This window comes from Chanodichthys erythropterus, chromosome 14 (assembly GCF_024489055.1).
Source record: "Chanodichthys erythropterus isolate Z2021 chromosome 14, ASM2448905v1, whole genome shotgun sequence".
In the NCBI taxonomy this organism is placed as follows: domain Eukaryota; kingdom Metazoa; phylum Chordata; class Actinopteri; order Cypriniformes; family Xenocyprididae; genus Chanodichthys; species Chanodichthys erythropterus.
The window spans coordinates 7,965,589-7,986,814 of NC_090234.1; the positions used below are offsets into that span (position 1 = coordinate 7,965,589).

Genomic DNA, 21,226 nt, shown 5'->3' on the forward strand with positions numbered 1-21,226 from the left:
GAGGTGTTGAGTGCGCTGTTTGAACATGATGGTTATTGTAGTTCTAGACTAAATGTAAAAATGCATTTACTCATCTCACTTGCACAAAAACATTCAGTATTCCTCAAAATGAATAAAAACAATGAAATGCATTCTCAGAATATTGCACAAACCTGTTAAATGTTGAATTACACAAATATACTTTATGTATTTAATTTCACTTTATAAACCATTATTATTATGTCTTTGCTGCTGACCTTCAATGATCCAATTCAACCATACTAATAAGCAAAAATGACATCACATTTGAGTTTCATTTTTTGTTTCTATTGTTGAAGAGTTTTGAGCTTTCTTGTCTGAGCTGCGCCCTCTACTAAGTAACGCAATTAGTTACTTTTTTAGGGAGTAACGCAATATTGTAATGCCTTACTTGTAATGTAATTACTTGTTAGTAATATACTTTAAAAGAATATACTAAAATGCAAAATGAATGTACTATTTTTGTTCATTTAATTACATGTTAATTGCAATGAAATGAAAATGAAGCTAAACTAAAATATACTTTAATGTAATTTCTGTCACATATTTAAATATATTTGTAATTACACATTTATAATGATGAAGTTGCAATATAGTACATTTAAATGTAAGACTGATTACCACACTACAGTTAAAATTATAGTTTTTTATATATAATCAAGTACTTTACATGATTTAGTATGTTAGTCAACATATCAAAATAAGTGCATTTCTTTAAAGCATGACAAATAATTAAGGATCTAAAATATTAAGTTATTATTAAATTATAAGCATATTATATCAACTGTTACTAGAGTTTTTTGGTCCATGCCACTGTCGCCATAATGCTTAAGTCTTTAGATGTTCTAGCAGCTCACTTTTTTGAGTTACATATAGGTTGGTGTAGACCAGAATCTTTACTAAATTTTAAGTCAGTTTTAGACAAAATCTTCACCACTGTGTAATTTGAAACCACAGTAAGGAACACCATTGTGTTACAGTAATTCTGCCTGAAATCAGAGATGCTACTACTTAAAGCCATATCTATACTTAAACCTTCAGTGATGCTAAATGTATACGCTTGCTTACAACAAAACCTTAAAAATTGAAATCCCTTATTTTGTCCGCTTGCCCAAGCATCAGACCTTTTTAATCCAATCTTATTTTCATTTATTACTTTTTGAGAAACACTTGCTTAGAACAAAACTCACCAACATTTAAATCTCTTAACTGAACGCTCTGACGTATGCCACAGCCACTGTGCACTGATACATGTGATAGACAACACTATAATTCACTCACAAAATATACACACACAAAATCACTCATATCATTGTTTTACATCATGTCACCCAGCCCTAAAATGTGCTCTATGGTAAAGCACTAAGAGATTATAGACATAACAGTACGACTTTCTGTAAAGCTGCTTTGAAATGATGCATATCATGAAAATTGTTATACAAATAAATCTGATTATAAATAGAGCCAGCCAGACACAGAAATGATGAGATAAGACATCACCTTGAGTTATCAGATAGAGCAGAGAACTTCTGCTGGTCCTCTCAATTCCCAAGTGTGCTTCTCTCTCTATATATCTCTCTCCCTCACACACACACACACACACACACACACACACACACACACACACACACACACACACACACTGCGGAGGGACAGTCCCTCTCAGCGCAAACTCTGTGTCTCCATCTTGGTATCTATCCCCAGCCTTCTCCTTCCTTTCCTCTATTTGTGTTTCTTTCTCCTGTTTTCCTCTGTCTTCCTCTCATTCTGCTAAAGCTCCAGGCTTCTTTGTCCTTCTCTGACCTGCTCCAGTAAAAGCTTCCCATCAGGCCCAGAATTTCTGATAGCCCACGGGCCAGAAAGAACAAAATGAGAGAATGAAAGACTATGACAGAAATAAACTCACAGCCCTAAAGAGCAAAAGCACTGCTGTCTTTTCTGACAAAGATAGAAAAGGGAAAAAGAGCCTTTTATTCTTCTATGCAGAAATGAGTGATAGAAAATTTCTTGAGTTCTGGGAATTAAGTACAACTCTTTACATAAAAGATACAGAAATGCTGTATTTCTAGTGGCACACCAGAGTAGATGTTCTCAACATTTTTGACTCCAAGGACCATAGATGTTTCTGGTACTTCTGCTGTTTTTTTTCAACTGGGAGTGTTAATATATGAAATTATTTATAAATAAGTCAAATTTAAATATTTATGTTCTGTAATTCCAGAAGTTTCAAGAATAGAGATAAGAGATGAGGAGAAAAGATTTTTTTTTTTTTTAAGCTGTTCTAGTTTACTTTAAAGCTTGTTTTAAACCCTCTTGTGGCTACTTAAAAGTGGGTTCGACTCCTGGTTGAGAACCACTGCACTAGAGGATGACTTCAAAATATTAAGATCAGAGAAAAAAAGAACATTTCTTATACTTCCACCGCCCCCTGCTGGCTAAAGGTGATAAAGTAGCTAAAATACTTTGCAAGCATGCTGAATGAACTCCAGTGTGAATCCAGTTTCAACAGCTCTGATAAGTAATAAATAATGTGACATGCTGCCAAAGTTAACACAAAAACACATTATTTACCCGTTTGCATCTGCAAAGTGCACATTTTTCCTGTGTGTTAATGTCAATGTTTATGATATGTCGACTGTCTGACTTCTTGACACTTGAGTAATAAGTTATATTTAATGTTTCAGCAATATGATACATTTGACTGAAATTGCGACTGATTTACCAAAGGATCTATAGTAAAATGTACCAAACAAATAATGCTCTACTGAGACATTCACATAGTTCAAAGGGGTGACTTACTTTAGTTAGTGTGTAATGTTGCTGTATGAGCATAAACAATGTTTGCAAAGTTAGGACGCTCAAAGTTAAATGCAAAGACAGATATTTTCTTTTACAGAAATCAATTTTTAAGGACTACAACAAATGGCTGGTAGGGACTACAACGAGCTTGATGGTGACATCACTAACCCTAAAATGTACATAAACCCCGCCCCCGAGAACACAAAACAAAGTGGGTGAGTCCATGTTGGGCTGCTTTAGAGAAGATGAAGAGTTGTTGTAGTAGAGTGTTGTTGTCATGCCATCATTTTACGAGGGTCAATTCAACACTTAATTTGCACAAAAGATGAACATGATGGCACATGCTAGTGGGTGTGTTGAATCAACTCCACAGCAACTACATAAATGCATCCACTAACCATTCAGAAACGTCCAGTTTCATTCTAAAAGTTGTAACTTCTTCCTGAGTCTCTCCATCAGTGTCGACTCCGGTTTGAACGATGTAAGGCTGAACACCATTACTGACAATCCTCATTTTGGCTGCGTGAGATTCTCCAGCTTTGTTGTTGTTGAGCAACCGAAGCACGAGCTGTTAAATCTCTGCCCTCTTCTGGAAAGCGGGTGTTACGAGATTTTCGATTTCTGAGATTTTCGGTTTCCGAAGGCGGAACATACATAAATATTCATGAGTTTTCCAGACATGCACGATTGCACATGCAACTGAGGATTTTAGTTCACATTGTATCTCAAGACATTAGTTGATTATTCCATAAAGGTAACTACATTCTCAGCGTCGCAGCGGAATTATGCATAAACTACAGTTGTTTACTTCTAGTTAACAGTTTATAATGTTTTCATGCACGATTTGTGCAGTCGTCTGAAACTGAATGACCAACCTTCAGCTATCGTCTACAATGAGTTCAGCTCCTGCTCTTCCTTTGTACCTTGCAATGTTTTAAAACTCGATCTTTTATTAGATGTTATCATTCAAGCATTGAACTTTGAGCTTTAAAATTTGACAGATTTTATTTATACTCTAACAACAACATTACACACTAACTAAAGTTTGAAACATGGGATCACGAAGAACGGGACCTTTAATTCTTCATAAGGTGAGGTAACAGAAGAACAATGCAATACATCACTGAAATGGCAGCTGCATGTATTTAACAATATGTGATTTATTGATATTTTCTGTTATATGAAATCAGCATAGGTTAATCTACTTGAACTCATTCAGGTGTTCCGGGATGCTTGATTTACTGTGCAATTGAAAAATGGAACCTTGTGGTGTCAGTGTGTCTTTCTTTAATATATATAGGCTATAAACGGAAACCATAAAAAGACAATAAAGTTTCAGAAACATTTTCAGCATTTGACATCACATCAGTAGCCTAGTCTATAGGTTACTAAAATATTATGTCCACAGAGACATTTATTAGTTGCTACATTCCAAGGTACAAAGGAAGAACGTGAGTTGAACTCATTGTAGACGATCGCTGAAGGTTGTTCTGCTGTTACAAGAAGTGCCTGTCATTCAATTTCAGATGACTGCACAAATCGTGCATGAAAACATGATAAATTGTTACCAAGAAGTAGTTTATGCATAATTCCGCCACGACACTGAGAATATAGTTACCTTTATGGAATAATCCACTAATGTGCTGAGATACAATGTGAACTAAAATTCTCAGTTGCATGTGCAATCGCGCATGTCAGGGAAAACTTCGGAAACCTAAAATCTCAGAAACTGAAAATCTCATACATGAGCAGCAGCTCATTTGCATTTAAAGGGACACACAAAAATGGTGTGTTTTTGCTCACCCCAAATAGGGGCAAATTTTACAAGCTATAATAAATGATCTGTTAGGTATTTTAAGCTGAAACTTCACAGGCACATTTTTAGACTTATATTACATCTTGTGAAAAGGGGCAATAATAGGTCGCCTTTAAAATAAATAATGTGACAAAATCCAAAACAAGTCATTTTCTGAGCTTGGTTTCAATAAAAGCTGTTTTTGGACTAACAAGGAAGTTTTGAGTTCTGAAACTTACAGGATGTTTTTGTAGTACAATGACCTCTAAGAAGTCAAAACTTCATACACAATTCATGACCCCTTTAAGTTTACCCTACATTTTACACAGAAACAAACACAAAATAATGTGTTACTTCTCTGTCAGAACCATGAAATAAGTGAATGTAAATACAAAGCAGGTACATCAAACTTTCAAATACGATTATGATTATGTCATTATCGGTGTATTGTCAGTAGATTGGCATACCTCCCACAGGGTCCTAAACTCCCTCTGCTCAATTCGCAGTAGTTCGCTGAACTCTCGGGTGACAATGGTGGCGTGCCGTGGCGTGTTGTCGAGAATTGACTCCCCGAAAGCTGTGCCAATGCCCAATGTACAGATGGTGACAGCATCCTTAACATGAGGAAGAACACGTGTCAGAGCAAAACACTTTCAAAGAGGAAGAGATAAGAGGAGAGGAGTCATAATGAGATCTTCCAATTAGATTCAGGCCTTTCTCAAGGACAAAGAAGTTTCACTCAACACACAGAGAAAGAGAAAGGTCAGCTCATTTGTCCCTAAGGTTTGTAATGTAAGACGCAGCTCTGTTAGGAGTTGCTCTAGTTTTCTGCTGCGGTCTATAATAAGCAGTTGAACTCAATAGAGAACTTCCACTGTGAGCCGCTGAATGTACGTTCATATTAGTTTTCACTGGGGGTGGAGATCGTAAGGAGTTTAATGATTTTGGATCCGATTCAGATTGTACAAGAACAGACTGTTAAAGAACAGAAAGACAGAACAGCTGAAGGACATGCAAGAAGCAGAACAGAATTTGGCCAGTTAATGCAGTGACAAACTGTAAATATTCTATCGTAATTGTCTTGTATCTAAATATATATTTTACAGGTGAGAGATGTCTAAGGAGGCCTGTTAATGTGATACATTACAGTTATGTGAATTATGAAAGTGTATGTTTATCCATGATGATTAAACTAGTGAATACATGAGAATGCAAATATTCTATTATCAAGTCAAATTTATTGGTATAGCACTTTTCACAATACAAACTGTTTCAAAGCAGCTTTCCATAATGTTAATGTTTAAAAATCATAATATCTTCAGCTTATAGTTGCATTTAGCAGAATAGAGCTGGGAGATGATATACTTCACATTATGCAATGATATACACAATCAAGCAGTTGGGATTGGCTATACAGACGTGGACAAAATGGTGGTAGCCTTGATAAATATGATCAAAGATGACTGTAAAAATAAATATGCAGTGTTTATCCTTTTGATCTTTAATTCATAAAATTAGCAAAAATCTAACCTTTCATTGAAGGAAAAGAATTGAATGTGGGGGGAAAATCACATTATGAAATAAATGTTTTTCTCCAAAACACGTTGGCCACAATTATTGGCACCCTTTTATTCAATACTTTTTGCAACCTCCTTTTGCCAAGATAACAGCTCTGAGTCTTCTTCTATAATGCCTGATGAGTTTGGAGAACACCTGAGAAGAGATCAGAGACCATTCCTTCATGCAGAATCTCTCCAGATCCTTCAGATTCCAGCTCCATGCTGGTGCTTCTTCTCTTCAGTTCACTCCACTCATTTTCTTTAGGGTTCAGGTCAGGGGACTGACATGGCCACGGCAGAAGCTTCATTTTGTGCTCAGTGACACCTTTTTGTGCTGGTTTTGGATCATTGTCCTGATGGAAGATCCACGGCCCATTATTGGATTTCTAGCAGAAGCGGTCAGGTTTTGATTTTTTATCTGTTGGTATTTGATAGAATCCATGATACCATGTATCTAAACAAGATGTCCAGGACCTCCAGCAGAAAAATAGGCCCACAACATTAAAGATCCAGCAGTATATTTAACCGTGGGCATGGGGTACTTTTTATCCATGTGTGCACCAAATCCATCTGTTGGGTTTGCTGCCAAAAAGCTCTTTTTTTAGTTTCATCTGAACATAGAATCCCGTTTGAAGATACAGTCTTGACTGACAACTGAATATGCTGGAGATTGTTTCTGGATGAGAGCAGAGGATTTTTCTTGAAACCCTCCGGAACAACTTGTAGGTGCTGTTTGATCATTTTTTTAGGCTTTCTGAGACTCAAGACTCAACTAATCTCTGCAATTCTCCAGCTGTGATCCTTGGAAAGTCTTTGTCCACTCAAACTCTCCTCCTCATTAGGACGATTTAGACACACTTCCTCTTCCAGGCAGATTTGTAACATCTTTAGTTGATTGGAACTTGTTAATTATTGCCCTGATGGTGGAAATGGGGATTTTCAATGCTTTAGCTTTTTTCTTACAGCCACTTTCTATTTTGTGAAGCTCAACAATCTTTTGCTGCACATCAGAACTATATTCTTTGTTTTTACTCATTGTGATGAATGATTAAGGGATTTGGTCTTTGTGTTTCCTCATGTTTGTACTCCTGTGGAACAGGAAGTCATGGCTGGACAATTTCATGTTCATGATCACCCTGGTGTGCTAAAAAAATGTAAATATGAATGGGAATATACTTCAGAGATATTTTACTCATAAAAAATTCTAGGGGTGCCAATAATTGTGGCCAACATGTTTTGGAGAAAAACATTTATTTCATAATGTGATTTTCCTTCAAAGAAAGGTTTGATTTTTGCTAATTTTATGAATTAAAGATCAACAGGATAAACAATGCAGATTTATTTTTACAGTCATCTTTGATCATATTCATCAAGGGTACCAACAGTTTTGTCATTTCGCTCTACTTGAGTGTACTGTATGTATCTGTGTGAGGTTGCATATACTTACAGTAGATGTATAATTCATTATTAATATCATTAATTCATTATTTGTTATGTGGTTATTTTGAAACCTGCACTGTAAAAAATAATTGTTGGTTTAACTTAAAAAAGGAATTTACCTTGTTGCAGTAAAATTTTGGGTTCATTGAAGGCGATTGGTTTAATCAACAGAAACTCAAAATATTATGTTATCTGAACCACTTTAATTTTTGAAGTTGATTCGACAAAAGAAATAATGTTGTCATAACAAATAATGAAAATATTTTTTTTACAGTGTGTAAGGTTTTGTTAAATTTATAACACTTTGATGTAGTGACAAGCCTAATTACTATTTGGTGATGTGTCTCACTGCCACGGGTAAATGATGCACATAAATGACAGGGTTAAAATGTAATTAATATTTTCATTTCTTTCATAGCACAGAGACAGAAACAGAATTAAAGTGATAATGTACCTGATGGTTTGCAGTTTCTGAGACTTTGACATCCAGAGAACCAGACAGGACAGTGTACCAGTTAGTGCCGATGTCACCCTGCCTGTATACTAACACACACACACACACACACACACACACACACACACACACACACAGAGGAGGTAGTTCTCTATTTAAGAAATCATCTTATAACACAAAATGCAACCTTGTGTGACTTTTCAAATTAAATTAAGTAAATTAAGTTCTGTCAATAAACAATGTTTTCTAACCATATATACATGTGAGTGTGAATGCATGTGTGTTTGTATGTGCATGTGTGTGTGTTGACTCACATGTGATGCCTTTCTCCAGACATTCATAGAAGCCACACAGACAGATCTGCTGAAGTAGAGCAGGGTGAAACTTATCAAAGGCCTTCACACTTTTCAGACGGGCCAAGATAATGTCCACATCCTCCCCCGAACGCTCCTCTGGTCTGCATAAAAACACACATATAACACACACAAATCAAATTACAGGAATACTAAAGTCTGTCATTATTTGCTCATCTTCATGTTGCTCCAAACTTGAATGACATTCTTCAGCAGAATGTTCATGCTGCTCTTTTCAATTCAAAGTAATTTTAGCTAATATTGATTAAAGGCAAGAGACCACATGTGAATACGGTAAAAATAATAGATATCACCATAGTTCTCCTGTTGATCAATTAATTTCATTTTTTGTATTACATGTTTTCTGCAATGTTATGTTTAAATACGCAAATGACACATTCTCTAATTAAATATGGACTACTTTGCATACATTTTCTAGAACAGAAATGTGAAAACTGGATGAAACCAGGTTCATTTTGTTGACATATTAGATTGAAAAGTTTTTTACACAAGGGATCTCTTAAATCAGAACTCCATAAATCAGAAAATACTGTCAACAGCCAGAAAGAAATACATTTTCACCATATTTTTAGGAATGAAATCAGGCAAATGATATATGAACAAACAAACATATATATAGATATGAATAAAACTGTAAAGTCTGATGTATGTACAGCTTAAATGGAGATTTCTGGCTCAGTGCACAAGAAAAAGCGGCCTTTAAAGATATGTACTGTAATGGAAATCTACAGACACAAGTAGAATGAAGTACAATACAATAAACACTTAAAAGTATTTTTTGAGTTCCACACTATGGTGGAGCTGGTCTGTTATTTAACATCTTCTGACCATAGTTCTGATCATAACCAAAACCCGAGCACATACGATAATATGTGCCAATACAGTGAGCTAAATGAACCTATCAAGATGTGAGACTGGGTTTATAAATGTTTAAGGGAACTGACTGCTGCTGTCCCCTGAAGTGGTTCAAGAACTGCAATATAGCAGGCCTGATTTATTCAGCACCAGCTCAGAGAGAGAATGAATATCATTCATGGACTCAAACATCACAGATCACTGAGGAAACACAATATCAGACAAATGACAAGTCATGATGTATATGTGACACAAAGCTAGTGGTGGAGTGATATGGGATTTTAATGACTAATGTTAGTGCTGACAGAGCAGGATGAATGATTGTCGATACAGTGAAGGTACTGTTAGTAACTTCCATGTCATCAGAATGGCACTGAGATCGATCACATGTGAATGCTTAAGGTTTAAGCAGCGTACAGTAATGAGATATTGACAGTAACGGCTAATTAACACCTCACACACACACAGCAAGTCAAGCAAAACACTGCAGTCATAGCATGTCTTGCAAACTAAAGAGGTACAAGTTTGTGTGACCGAATCTCTAGGTTTCACTCAGATCAAAGTGACAACAACATGATCAGTCTTGCATAGCCAGAACTTTTACGATTGACATGAAGTCATAATGCAGTATATCATGGCAAAGAACCAGCAGAAAGACACTGTCTGATCCAAATCTAAACAAAATAACCACAGTTTGTTTTGATGTGGGTCAATAACATGATGCAGATTTTCTTGTCCCATCTATTAATTTAATCAAACATACACTAAAAATACAATTCATACCTACAGTGACTTGAGTACAATTCTTATATGATGATCATGTTTGTAATTTTTGAATTACACTTAATTTTGATATTTTTGGTTAGTTTCTAATTTTTTCCTGTGTTTCCTTATTTGTCATGGTTGCCAAGCATGTTTTTTGGTTGTCATACTTTCTTATTGTTTGACTGATTTCATCCACCTGTTCCTCATTTAGATCATTAGTTCATGAAATCCTCAGTTTCAGGTGTTTTTGTGAATAAAGTTTTTGCTGCCAATAGATCCGCTACGCTCACCTCTTCTTCTTCCTCAGCCCGAACATTACAGAATACCAGACTGCAGAAAGGATTATAAAATGGATACAGCAGCTGTGTCCAGATCCAGAGCCCACACCAACCGTGGATAATGAGCCTGAGCCCACCACAAACCCAGAGTGAGAGCCATGGAGCCACATCCTGCTGCCTTGTCCGTCCCAGAGACAAACCTGCCGCCCAGTCAGACCAGGTGTGTGGGCAGGTTCCTACACCCGCCCCAGTGGGAGTTTTGTTGGAGCTGGATTAAGAAGTGCTGGACATCCTCCAGAATCAGAGTTTAGTCTACCTCAGTCCAGAGTGATCGATTTCCTGATGACTTCCTGTGTCCAACCCCTTCCTCTTCTACTGGTTCCTCCCAGCCCAAAGTGTTCTTCGGTTTCTCCTTCGACTTCACCGGTCCCGCCTGGCCATAACGTCTTCTTCGCTGCATCTGGTTCTACCCAGCTCTAAGTCTTCTTCACTGCTGAATCCACTACTCTAATTTTCCCCAATTGACCAGTTGGCTCCACCTTGGCTCCTCGACCCCTTTGCTCCATCTGGGACTGTAATCCTTCTTCCTCCCCTCCCTCGTCCCTCCGACTCCACATTGGTCAGTCATCGTTCTACCTCCGGCATGGACTTCTGGGCCTTCGGCTGCGCCTTGGTCCTCCACCTCACTCCGTTGGGTTCCTCCTTTCCTCCCGCTCCACCTCAGTCCACAATCCCACAAGCTCTGCCTTAGTCCTCTAGCAACCTGGCTCCACCTTCCCAGCTAACACACGACGTAACAGTTACGTAATGTATTCGTACTTTTTGGTAATGTCATGACTTACTAACTGACAACGTAACTACGACGTTGCATGCCAGTAATTTCATTACCTTCAGATTACCATCTCACAACGTCGTCAGTACGTTCTCCTAACGTTATAAGATTACCAAGAACGTTCCAGATACGTCCTCTATTCGTGATATATTGGTAATTCCATGACTTACTAGTAACGTAACTACAACGTTGTATGCCCGTAATAATATTACCATCAAATTACCATATCACAACGTCGTCAGTACGTTCTCCAAACGTTACAAGATTACCAAGGACGTTCCAGATACGTCCTCTATTCGTAATATAATGGTCATTCCATGACTTACTGGCAACGTAGCAGCAACGTCATGTGCTCGTAATTTCATTACCATCATTTACACATTCTTTACATGTTATTATTACCAGAATTTGCAATATAAAACGTGTAATTAAATGTCAGACACAAGACTGAAATGTCCCCTTAAGAAAAAAAATGTTTCTTTTCACCAAATCAGAGTATGGATGACTGGTTTTTATATATAGTGACGTGACATACAGCGCGCGCCTCCACAAATGTAGTGCGCGCGTGCCCACAGTATGTTAATAAGAGTGTAAAGTTAATTTTTCTGAGAGAAGAATTTATTTTTCCGAGGTGACAACGAATAAATGGCTTTTATAAAAAATGTATAAAGTTAACTTTGGAAAGACGCAAAACCTTTTTTTATTGTTATGTTTACGTTAGTGCAGGTGGCCGTTAGAGTTGCCATGGCAACCGGGAAAACATTCAAGCTGCTGAAGAGGACAGCGTCGACGTTTCTCCGTGTTTCTCGTCAGTTTTATAGCAATAAAGTTCAACAACTGCGTCAGATTGGTTAAGTAACATTACCCACAGTCTACTTTAAGTACTTTTGTTAATATTTTTACCTCTGTGATTTCCTTGATCGTCTGAAATATATGTTAGCAAAATGTTACGTTAGCATAGCATATGTTTTTAATGATACTGAGAGCAAAACGTCTTGAATGCTTTTATTTTATGTTTCGTTGTAGGCTATATGTTTTTATTTATAGTTTGAGTGTATTTCATTATTTTTATTTGGAGTTTTATTCATGTTCTGTGTGTTTTTCAAAATAAATGAATTGAATTCATTTCGAGTCTGCATTCATCGTTCACAGCTGTTGGAATAGCCTTTACATTAGTTTGGGCAAATGAGGACATAAATTAGGTTAAACTACTGCATGTCCGCCCATAGAAAAATAAATAAATATAAGAATTACCAACTGATGACCAACACACAACTATTGATACACAACGTTGCCACGACGTCGCAGTTACTAACTGGCAACGTCACAAAGTTACGTTGTGGCGACGTATAGGCACCTTTCACTTTTCCGGTTGCCACGACGTAACTAGTTACGTCGCCACGACGAAAGTTTGGTCACCAAATTACGTTGCAGTTACGTAACAGTCACGTATTTTGGTTAGCTGGGTATATATAGCTATGGAAAAAATTAAGAGACCACTTAACATTGATTTCTGAACTTGGAGTGGTCTCTTAATTTTTTCCATAGCTGTATATATATATATATATTAGTGCTGGGCAGTTATCGGCGTTAACGTGCTGCGTTAACGTGAGACTCTTATCGGGCGATTAAAAAAAATATCGCCGTTAATCTATTCTCAAAGTTGGGTTGGGAGTTGGGTCTATATGATGACTTTCACCTTGATATTTTAGCGCAGATGTATACCTAGCCGAACTGACCCTTCTCAAAGACCCGCCCCCCTAGGTACTGTTGCTTTGTCGACAAGCCCTGGAGCTGTCACTCCATACACAGTGATAAATGCATCACGGAGCAAAGGAGACACTGACAACATGTCGACAGACAAGACAGAGCAGGTTACTTATGATATTTAACAAAGTCCCAGCTTTAAAACTGTGTAGTTTTTTAAAGAATTTCTTCTTTATTAACAATAAAAACCGTTTTGTGGCTCTTTAAATGTGTCGTGACCAGGGCTTGACAGATTATTGTAGCGCTTCAGCTCAAGAGGCTCGTAACCCGATCATCTCTTACTATGAGTCCATTTATAGCATCAAATAAACATGAATGAACTTGAAAATCAATGTTGTTTCAAACGCGGAAAGATGCCAATATACACAATTTTTCAAGTTTAACTCCACCGAGGTTAATCTTCTAACTCCTATTTGCTATTTATTTGCTTTGTCTGACAAAATGGCGGATTACTTTTAGTCATCTGCTGCGTCCCAATTCGCCTACTTATACTACGCCCTAAAAGCATGTACTCTTTCGGTGAACAAAAAGTACTTACTTTTGAGTATGTAGCAAAAGAGTAGACAAGCTTTGGGACATACTATCACGCCATAAAATTGCGTCTTTGTTCTCTGCCGCATCCTGTCACCGTAAACTGGCCTGTCAATCATCTTACATCCTCCACATTTCATTTAGCTAATTTCCTGCCGTATCGGAGAGAAATGCAGCACGTTGATCTGCATTCGCGAGTCTTTCATGTGGAGAACTGTCCTGATATTAATGCATAATGCATTTAAAAGTTAATGGCCAATCAGATCTTTATAAAAGTCCACATTGGTATTTGCAGATGAAAAATAACACATATAACATTAAAATAAATATTTTCTATCAGTTTGAACTGATTATTAGTCACTCAAACAACCTCTCAGCCTCTATCGTGCATATTCGCCATGTTTTGTAGTTTTTAACACTTTTTACTCGTGTTTGTTGTTCTGAACTGGTGCGTTCAAGTCATGTAGGAAAGATCGTATTTACGAGCAGAACCGACATGAACGCCACCACAATGTCGTAAATACCAGTGGGAAGCTCGTAATTTTCTTTAAGCTCCGATCTGTACGAGTTGGGGGCGTGTCAGTCAGAAACAAGGCGAAATACCACAATACAGTGACATTGTCAGGCTTTTCTATTTACAACGAAGTAAGCTGATTCCCAGCAAAAAAAATACGACAGCATTACAATATAAAAATGAAATATGTAACAATATTTTTTTTACAATGGCTTCATAAATTAATTAAAAACATAAAAAAGCAACATGCAACTAATGCACATTATTTGCTCTCCATTTTCTAGAAGCAGAAGTGTTGTTATTTTGTGTAATTAATTTAGAGAAGGCACACCGCCATCATACTCCGACGAAAGTGACTTGAACACACCTACCGTCGTATACACGACTTCCCACCTCGTAAATACGAACTTCCCAGGAGGACTCGAACGCACCATCCTCGTACAACGTGCAATGGGTTGTGGGAAATATTAGCCTTTATAGTGTGCACGGATCCACACTTCAAAAATCTACCGGAAATAGACCATCCAGGGACTTTACTCTTACTCTTTTCAACATACTATGCTTTGGGACACACTTATTTTAATCTCACATACTATTTAGGATGGATAGTATTTGGACGCAGGGACAATTTGGGTATCTCACATATTCTGAATGTCTTCGGCAGAATTCAAATGAGCCATTTTAATCTAGATTAATCTAGATTAATTCCAAAATTAATCTAGATTTAAAAAATCAATCTATGCCCACTACTAATATATATATATATATATATATATATATATATATATATATATATATATATATATATATATATATATATATATAACTGAAAATTCTTGGTTTATATCCCGTAATTCTGACTTTTTTTTCTCTGATACCCTACACTTACAGCATGAAATATTTAAACCTATAACTTTTTACATAGATAACATTTTTTTCTCACAATTCTGACTTTTTTATGAACTGCATGAACTGCATGTGTGAACTTCTATGAACTGCATATGTGAATATTATGTAGATCTATTGTTTCCATCATATTCATGCTTTAATAATAGGGTAATCATCACAGATTTTATCAGTCCAGAGTTTGTTTAATGGCTTGCAACAATAAATGTCTGCGTTTAGCTTCAAAGGACATCTTCCTCCACTTGTTACAACAATTTTTTCTGTCACACAACTGCAGTGATGTAATCTGACAGTCAATAAATGAACTAAAGAATTTAAATATAAAGAACATTTTAAATATAAAATAAGCCTAAGATTAAAATTAGATGTCAGTTTTAAAAACAGTGTCTTTATTCTACTAAACAGCACGTCCACTTAGAGGTCAGACACACCTGTTCAAACAATAAGCCACGTATGTGAGCATGTGCCTGTGTGTGTCTGAGGGTGTTTAACAGGGACTAAAAATCCATTTACTATGCAAACAGTTCTACATCAAAACCTAAATAACACTGTCAATGTGACCAACATGTGTAACCCAAAGTTTTCATCGGAACAACACAGTTTGACAGATTCTATCCTAACCTAACTAACAAAATATGTTCTAGTATATTTTGCTAACGTTCCCATTAGTTATGAAAACATTTCTGAACGTTCTCTGAACTTTCAAAATGTCTTGAAAAGGAAGGAAACATTCTATTTTACCATTGTGCAAACATTGAGGGAACGTTACTTTTGAAAATCCTCTAAACATTCTGAAACAAGTAGTAACATTTAAAAAATGTAAAACATTTAAAACAACAAAACATTTAAAAAAGACGAATGTCCAATTAAAACATTTCAGAAGAAATTTCCATGAACAATTTATAAATTATATTTTTGTGCTAATGTTTTGACAACATTATTAAAGTCCAGATAACTTCTTTTTTTTTTTAAGGTGCCCTAGAATCAAAAATTGAATTTACCTCGGCATAGTTGAATAACAAGTGTACATGGAAAAGACATACATTGAGTTTCAAACTCCATTGTTTCCTCCTTCTTATGTAAATCTCATTTGTTTACAAGAACTCAGAAGAACAGGCGCATCGCAACATAACACCGACTGTTACGTAACAGTCGGGATCATTAATATGTACGCCCCCAATATTTGCATATGCCAGCTCATGTTCAAGGCATTAGACAAGGGCAGCCAGTATTAACGTCTGGATCTGTGCACAGCTGAATCATCAGACTAGGTAAGCAAGCAACAATAGTGAAAAATGGCAGATGGAGCAATAATAACTGACATGATCCATGATATCATGATATTTTTAGTGATATTTGTAAATTGTCTTTCTAAATGTTTCGTTAGCATGTTGCTAATGTACTGTTAAATGTGGTTAAAGTTACCATTGTTTCTTATTGTATTCATGGAGACAAGAGCCGTCGCTATTTCAACACTTGCAGTCTGTATAATTCATAAACACAACTTCATTCTTTATAAATCTCTCCAACAGTGTGTAATATTAGCTTTAGCCACGGAGCACCATCAAACTGTCAATCAAATGTAAACATCCAAATAAATACTATACTCACATGATCCAAAGCATGCATGCAGTATGCATGACGAACACTTTGTAAAGATCCATTTGAGGATTATATTAGCTGTGTGAACTTTGCAAATGCAATGTATTATAGTCAAGAGCTCGGGGGCAGGGAGCGTGCGATTTAAAGGGGCCGCAGCCTGAATCGGTGCGTAGTTAAGGATGCCCCAAAATAGGCAATTAAACAAATTAATAAAAAAAATATATGGGGTATTTTGAGCTGAAACTTTACAGACACATTCAGGGGACACATTAGACTTATATTACATCTTGTAAAAACTGGTTCTAGGGCACCTTTAAGTTATATTTATGGGCTTTTTGTGTCTTTATTTGGAGAGGACAGTAGAGAGCAGACAGAAAAGCGTTGGGCAGAGAGAGGGGGGCAGGATCAGCAAAGGACCTCGAGATGGGAACCGAACTGATGCTAAAACCACAGTAATTTACTGCTTTTGTTTTAATGTGAAGTCACATTATAAAGTTGTCATGCAACTGTAAGAAATGTAATTCTTTACAACTGTAATTGTTTTAAAGTCACCAATAATGGTGATCGGTGTTCCATTTGCTTGGGATCTTGGACCTCATATATTCATATTCAAATTTCTGATCTAGCCAAGTCAGACAAGCTAGAATATGAAATTAATTGGATAATTGGCTGATTTTAAGTTAAGTTCTTAGATTCTATTTTAGCATTAAGCATGAAGATTAACCAATCATTTTTTTCTAATTCATAACTGTTTGTAGATGGATCTTTCACAATAGTGAAGCAATTTCTGAGGTACTTCTATGAAAGATGTGACTGTGCCAGTAAAGTACTGTAGATTTTACAAGAAATGAAAGAGCAGTTAGATACAAGGGAAGTCCTATTTTGAAATTACCATGAAAGTAATGCAATTACTAACCTGGAATATACTGTAATTTCACACTAACATTTTTAACAGTGTGTAGCCAAAGTTTTGAGAGCATTCCCTGTTAGTTGGGTAGCAAGTACTATTGTTCAAACTAAGGGGCTTATGAATTGAACAACCTCCTAAATGCAGGTGTTAATTAAACTTGGGCATTTATGGACTTTGTCATCTTATTCTTAATCTTTCGTTGAAGATTTGCATTTTGAAACAGTAAAGAGCTAAGCACTCAACTACTTTCAGCCTCAATAGTTAAATTTATGATGTTGATATAATTCAAAGAGCAATCAATATGCTGAAGTCTGAGTCAGAGGGGAAACCACTGCAGTGAAACTCAAATACAGCTCCACTCAACACATCTGGACATTGCTGTTATGCATCTATCTCTCCATCAAAACAATGTCAGGTAAAAAGAGATAAAGACAGGAATGGAGAGAGTTGAGTGCTGGCATATTTACTAAATTCAACAGACCTGTGTCCATCTGCTTTAGATGTGTAAATATTGATCTACAGCGAGATGGAGCCATTCATTGCAGGAAGAGACGTTCGGAGCCATTAGAGTGTGTCATAAACACATTACACACAAATCACTGCTCCGTGTTTGACAACGAGACTATAATGTTTGTTAACTGCTTTATAATGTTGGATATATACTAGATGTCCTGTTTCTAGGCTATCACGGGCAGAGTCCATAGACTCACAGTATTGCTATTATTACAAACGAAAAGTGTAATGTGTGAAAATGTTTAATTCTTAAAGAGATACAAAATTCTTAAAGTTCACCCAAAAAATATTCTGTCATCATTTAGCCGTGTATCATTCCGAACCTTTATGGGATTCTTCTGTGGAACACAAAAGGAAATGTTTAAGAGAATTCACTGGCTGTTCTTCACACAACGAAAGCATACAGAGACCAGTAGCTGTCAAAAAATTGAAATTAGCACCATAAATGTATCATAAATATAGTCCATAGTTGTGTCTCATATTTCGACTAGTGGTATGGAATACTTTAAAGGGATTATTCACCTCGAAATGAAAATTCTGTCATCATTTGCTCACCCTCATGTCATTCCAAAGCCATAAGACTTCTGTATACACAAATTGAGATATTTTTAATATCATGTAATCATTTTTGTCCATCCATTGAGAGTTCTTGCAACCAAAAATTCCATTCATAGTAGAAAAGTAGAAAAAGACATAATGGCCAAATAAATTGAGCGGTTTATCAAATATACTTGCTTTCAATCCTTATTGGTTCTTGTATTGGTTCTAGAGTTTAAAAATACGACAGATGGACCGATGATAAGGTTCAGGCTTTATTAAAGCCTGAACCAAAATTACAGTTTTTTTACTTAAACTGTAATTTTGACCTTCAACCTGTTGGTAGCCATTAAAATCCACTATATGGAGAAAAATCCTGGAATGTTTTCCTCAACAATCTTCATTTCTCTTCGACTGACGAAAGAAAGACATGAACATCTTGGATGACATGGGGGTGAGTAAATTTATCAGGAAAAGTGTATTTAAAAGTGGACTAATCCTTTAAGCTTATATGTGGAGGACGAAATCCAGCGGGAACTGGAAAGACACGCTCAGCCCTCTGTCATCGGACTAATCTTCATGGTACTTTAGACCGCGATGGAAACGCAGATAGCAACAGGTCTGGGGGAAAAAAGTTCCTGGAGAAAATATTCCTGGGACAAATTGTTTTGGGTAATTTCCGTGGAAAAGCAGCTTTGGACTAAATGGACAAAATTATTAAAGGATTAGTCCACTTACAAATAAAATTTCCTGATAATTTACTCACCCCCATGTCATCCAAGATGTTCATGTCTTTCTTTCTTCAGTGGAAAAGAAATGAAGGTTTTTGATGAAAACATTCCAGGATTATTCTCCTTATAGTGGACTTCACTGGAGCCCAAACGGATGAAGGTCAAAATTACAGTTTCAGTGCAGCTTCAAAGGGCGTTAAACGATATCAGATGAGGAATAAGGGTCTTATCTAGAGAAACGATCTGCCATTTTCAAAAAAAATATAACTGTATATGCTTTATAAACACAAATGATCACCTTGAACGTGCTTCCACTTTCCGGTATTCTTCAAAAAGCTTACGCTGTATGTCCTACGCCTTCCCTATTCTACTTACGGAAAAAAAGGAACTTTTGTTTTTTTTTTTTTTTTTTGTTCCATAGGGAAGGCCATTGAAGTCCACTATAAGGAGAATAATCCTGGAAAGTTTTCATCAAAAACCTTCATTTCTTTTCGACTGAAGAAAGACAGACATGAACATCTTGGATGACATGAGGGTGAGTAAATTATCAGGAAAATTTTATTTGAAAGTGAACTAATCCTTTAAAAATATCTTTATTTGTGTTTTGAAGATGAACAGAAGTCTTATGGATTTGGAATGACAAGAAGGTGAACAAATGATGATAGCATTTTTATTTTTGGGTGAACTATCCCTTTAATTGTGATTTTTAGTCCTTGTTGGAGTTTGACAGTCCTAGTTTTGGTGTTATGACGACATACAGAATGCAGAGCATCAGCTCGCAATGTTTCAACTTATTTCTTAAATAACTGTTTAACGAAGGAATTCCTCATGAAAAACTGATTCTGCAAAGAAATCTCAATCAACTTGTCAGGGCCCGCCCACTCCCATGAAGCACTGTGAATGATGTGATAGTCTCCATACACACAAACAACATAAATATTTGATACTGTATATGCATAAGTAGTTTGAGCATTGGGAGACTATCACGTCACGTCATTCGCAGTGCCCTAAATTTTGTTTATTGCAGAATATGCATATATATATACAAAATATGTATTTATTTATACACAAGCAACATCTCGAAAATCTATAGTTTTATATGTATCCGTCATTTTTTATTTGATTGTCATTCATAATGCTTCTAGTTCTTTCCTTCATTAGTCTTGAGCCACCAAATCACATTCATTTTATTATTTATTGTATCAGTAGCACCCTGGACATTCTGCTAAACTTCTCCTTTTTTGTTCTACTGAAGAAAGAAATGCATTCAGTAGGTTTTGGAATGACATGAGGGTGAATTTCTGGGTGAAATATTCCTTTAAGTTTCTAAAGCCTTTCACAGCAGAAAGTGTCACTTCATGCGTCTGCAGTAACACAAGCACTGCAGCACTGGTGACCTCCTCCAGGTGACAAACAACCCTTTACAAACTACACTCAAAAACACTTCAATTCACCATCACTGAAAGCAGCGAAAGACGTGAAGCTTGCAATGAATCCATCTATCATCGGAAATCTGTCGCGCTGCGAATGAAATGCTGCATCTGAATGAATACATCAATAACAATCGCATTTTACATTTATGACATGAAACTTAATTCTAATATAGTTTAACAAATGAAATGAGCTTGGGATGTCTTTTACATGAGGCATTGATGTGTAAAATATTGCTGCAGGTGAATCAGAACAACCACACGAAGACAGAAGAATTAAGTTTTTGTAGGGTAAACGATGGTAGCCTACCTCTTATCCAGACAGATGATCCACTCAGCAGAAGCAGACGGGTGGCTGGAGCTGTGTGCCGCGACCATCTTCGGTGAAATCATGGAGTAAAATTACAGTTCGCATCGTCCGCACCTGATCATGAGCAGATGTGACTTTACTGAGAGCGATCGAGTTCGAGTCTGACCGATGCTGCTGCCGCCCACACAGCTGACACAGGGAAACACACCGGGGCTAGTTGTCACACAGGGAAGTTGTCACAAGCGCTATAAGGTTTTTACTGAAACCTGAAGAGTTTTTAATCTGGGAGGGCAAAACATATAATGT

General features: G+C 36.5%; 2 protein-coding genes across 2 annotated transcripts in view; both read right to left on the minus strand.

The window, feature by feature from the left end:
* The window catches only part of rapgef4a (Rap guanine nucleotide exchange factor 4a), an 81,384-nt gene extending 79,770 nt beyond the window's left edge, over positions 1-1,614 (minus strand). The window contains exon 1 of the mRNA XM_067408990.1: positions 1,519-1,614. The gene's annotated coding sequence lies outside the window, so the exon portion shown is untranslated. The remainder of the gene's footprint in view (positions 1-1,518) is intronic.
* Positions 1,615-2,083: 469 nt separating this feature from the next.
* LOC137036188 (rap guanine nucleotide exchange factor 4-like) lies at positions 2,084-21,023 on the minus strand. Its single transcript, XM_067410225.1, has 5 exons — positions 20,921-21,023; positions 8,380-8,522; positions 8,066-8,154; positions 5,080-5,226; positions 2,084-2,152 (listed from the first exon to the last, which is right to left on the minus strand). Exons 1-5 carry the CDS (start codon positions 21,001-21,003, stop codon positions 2,084-2,086), a joined length of 531 nt encoding a protein of 176 aa, XP_067266326.1. The 5' UTR covers positions 21,004-21,023.
* Between the last annotated feature and the right edge of the window lie 203 nt (positions 21,024-21,226).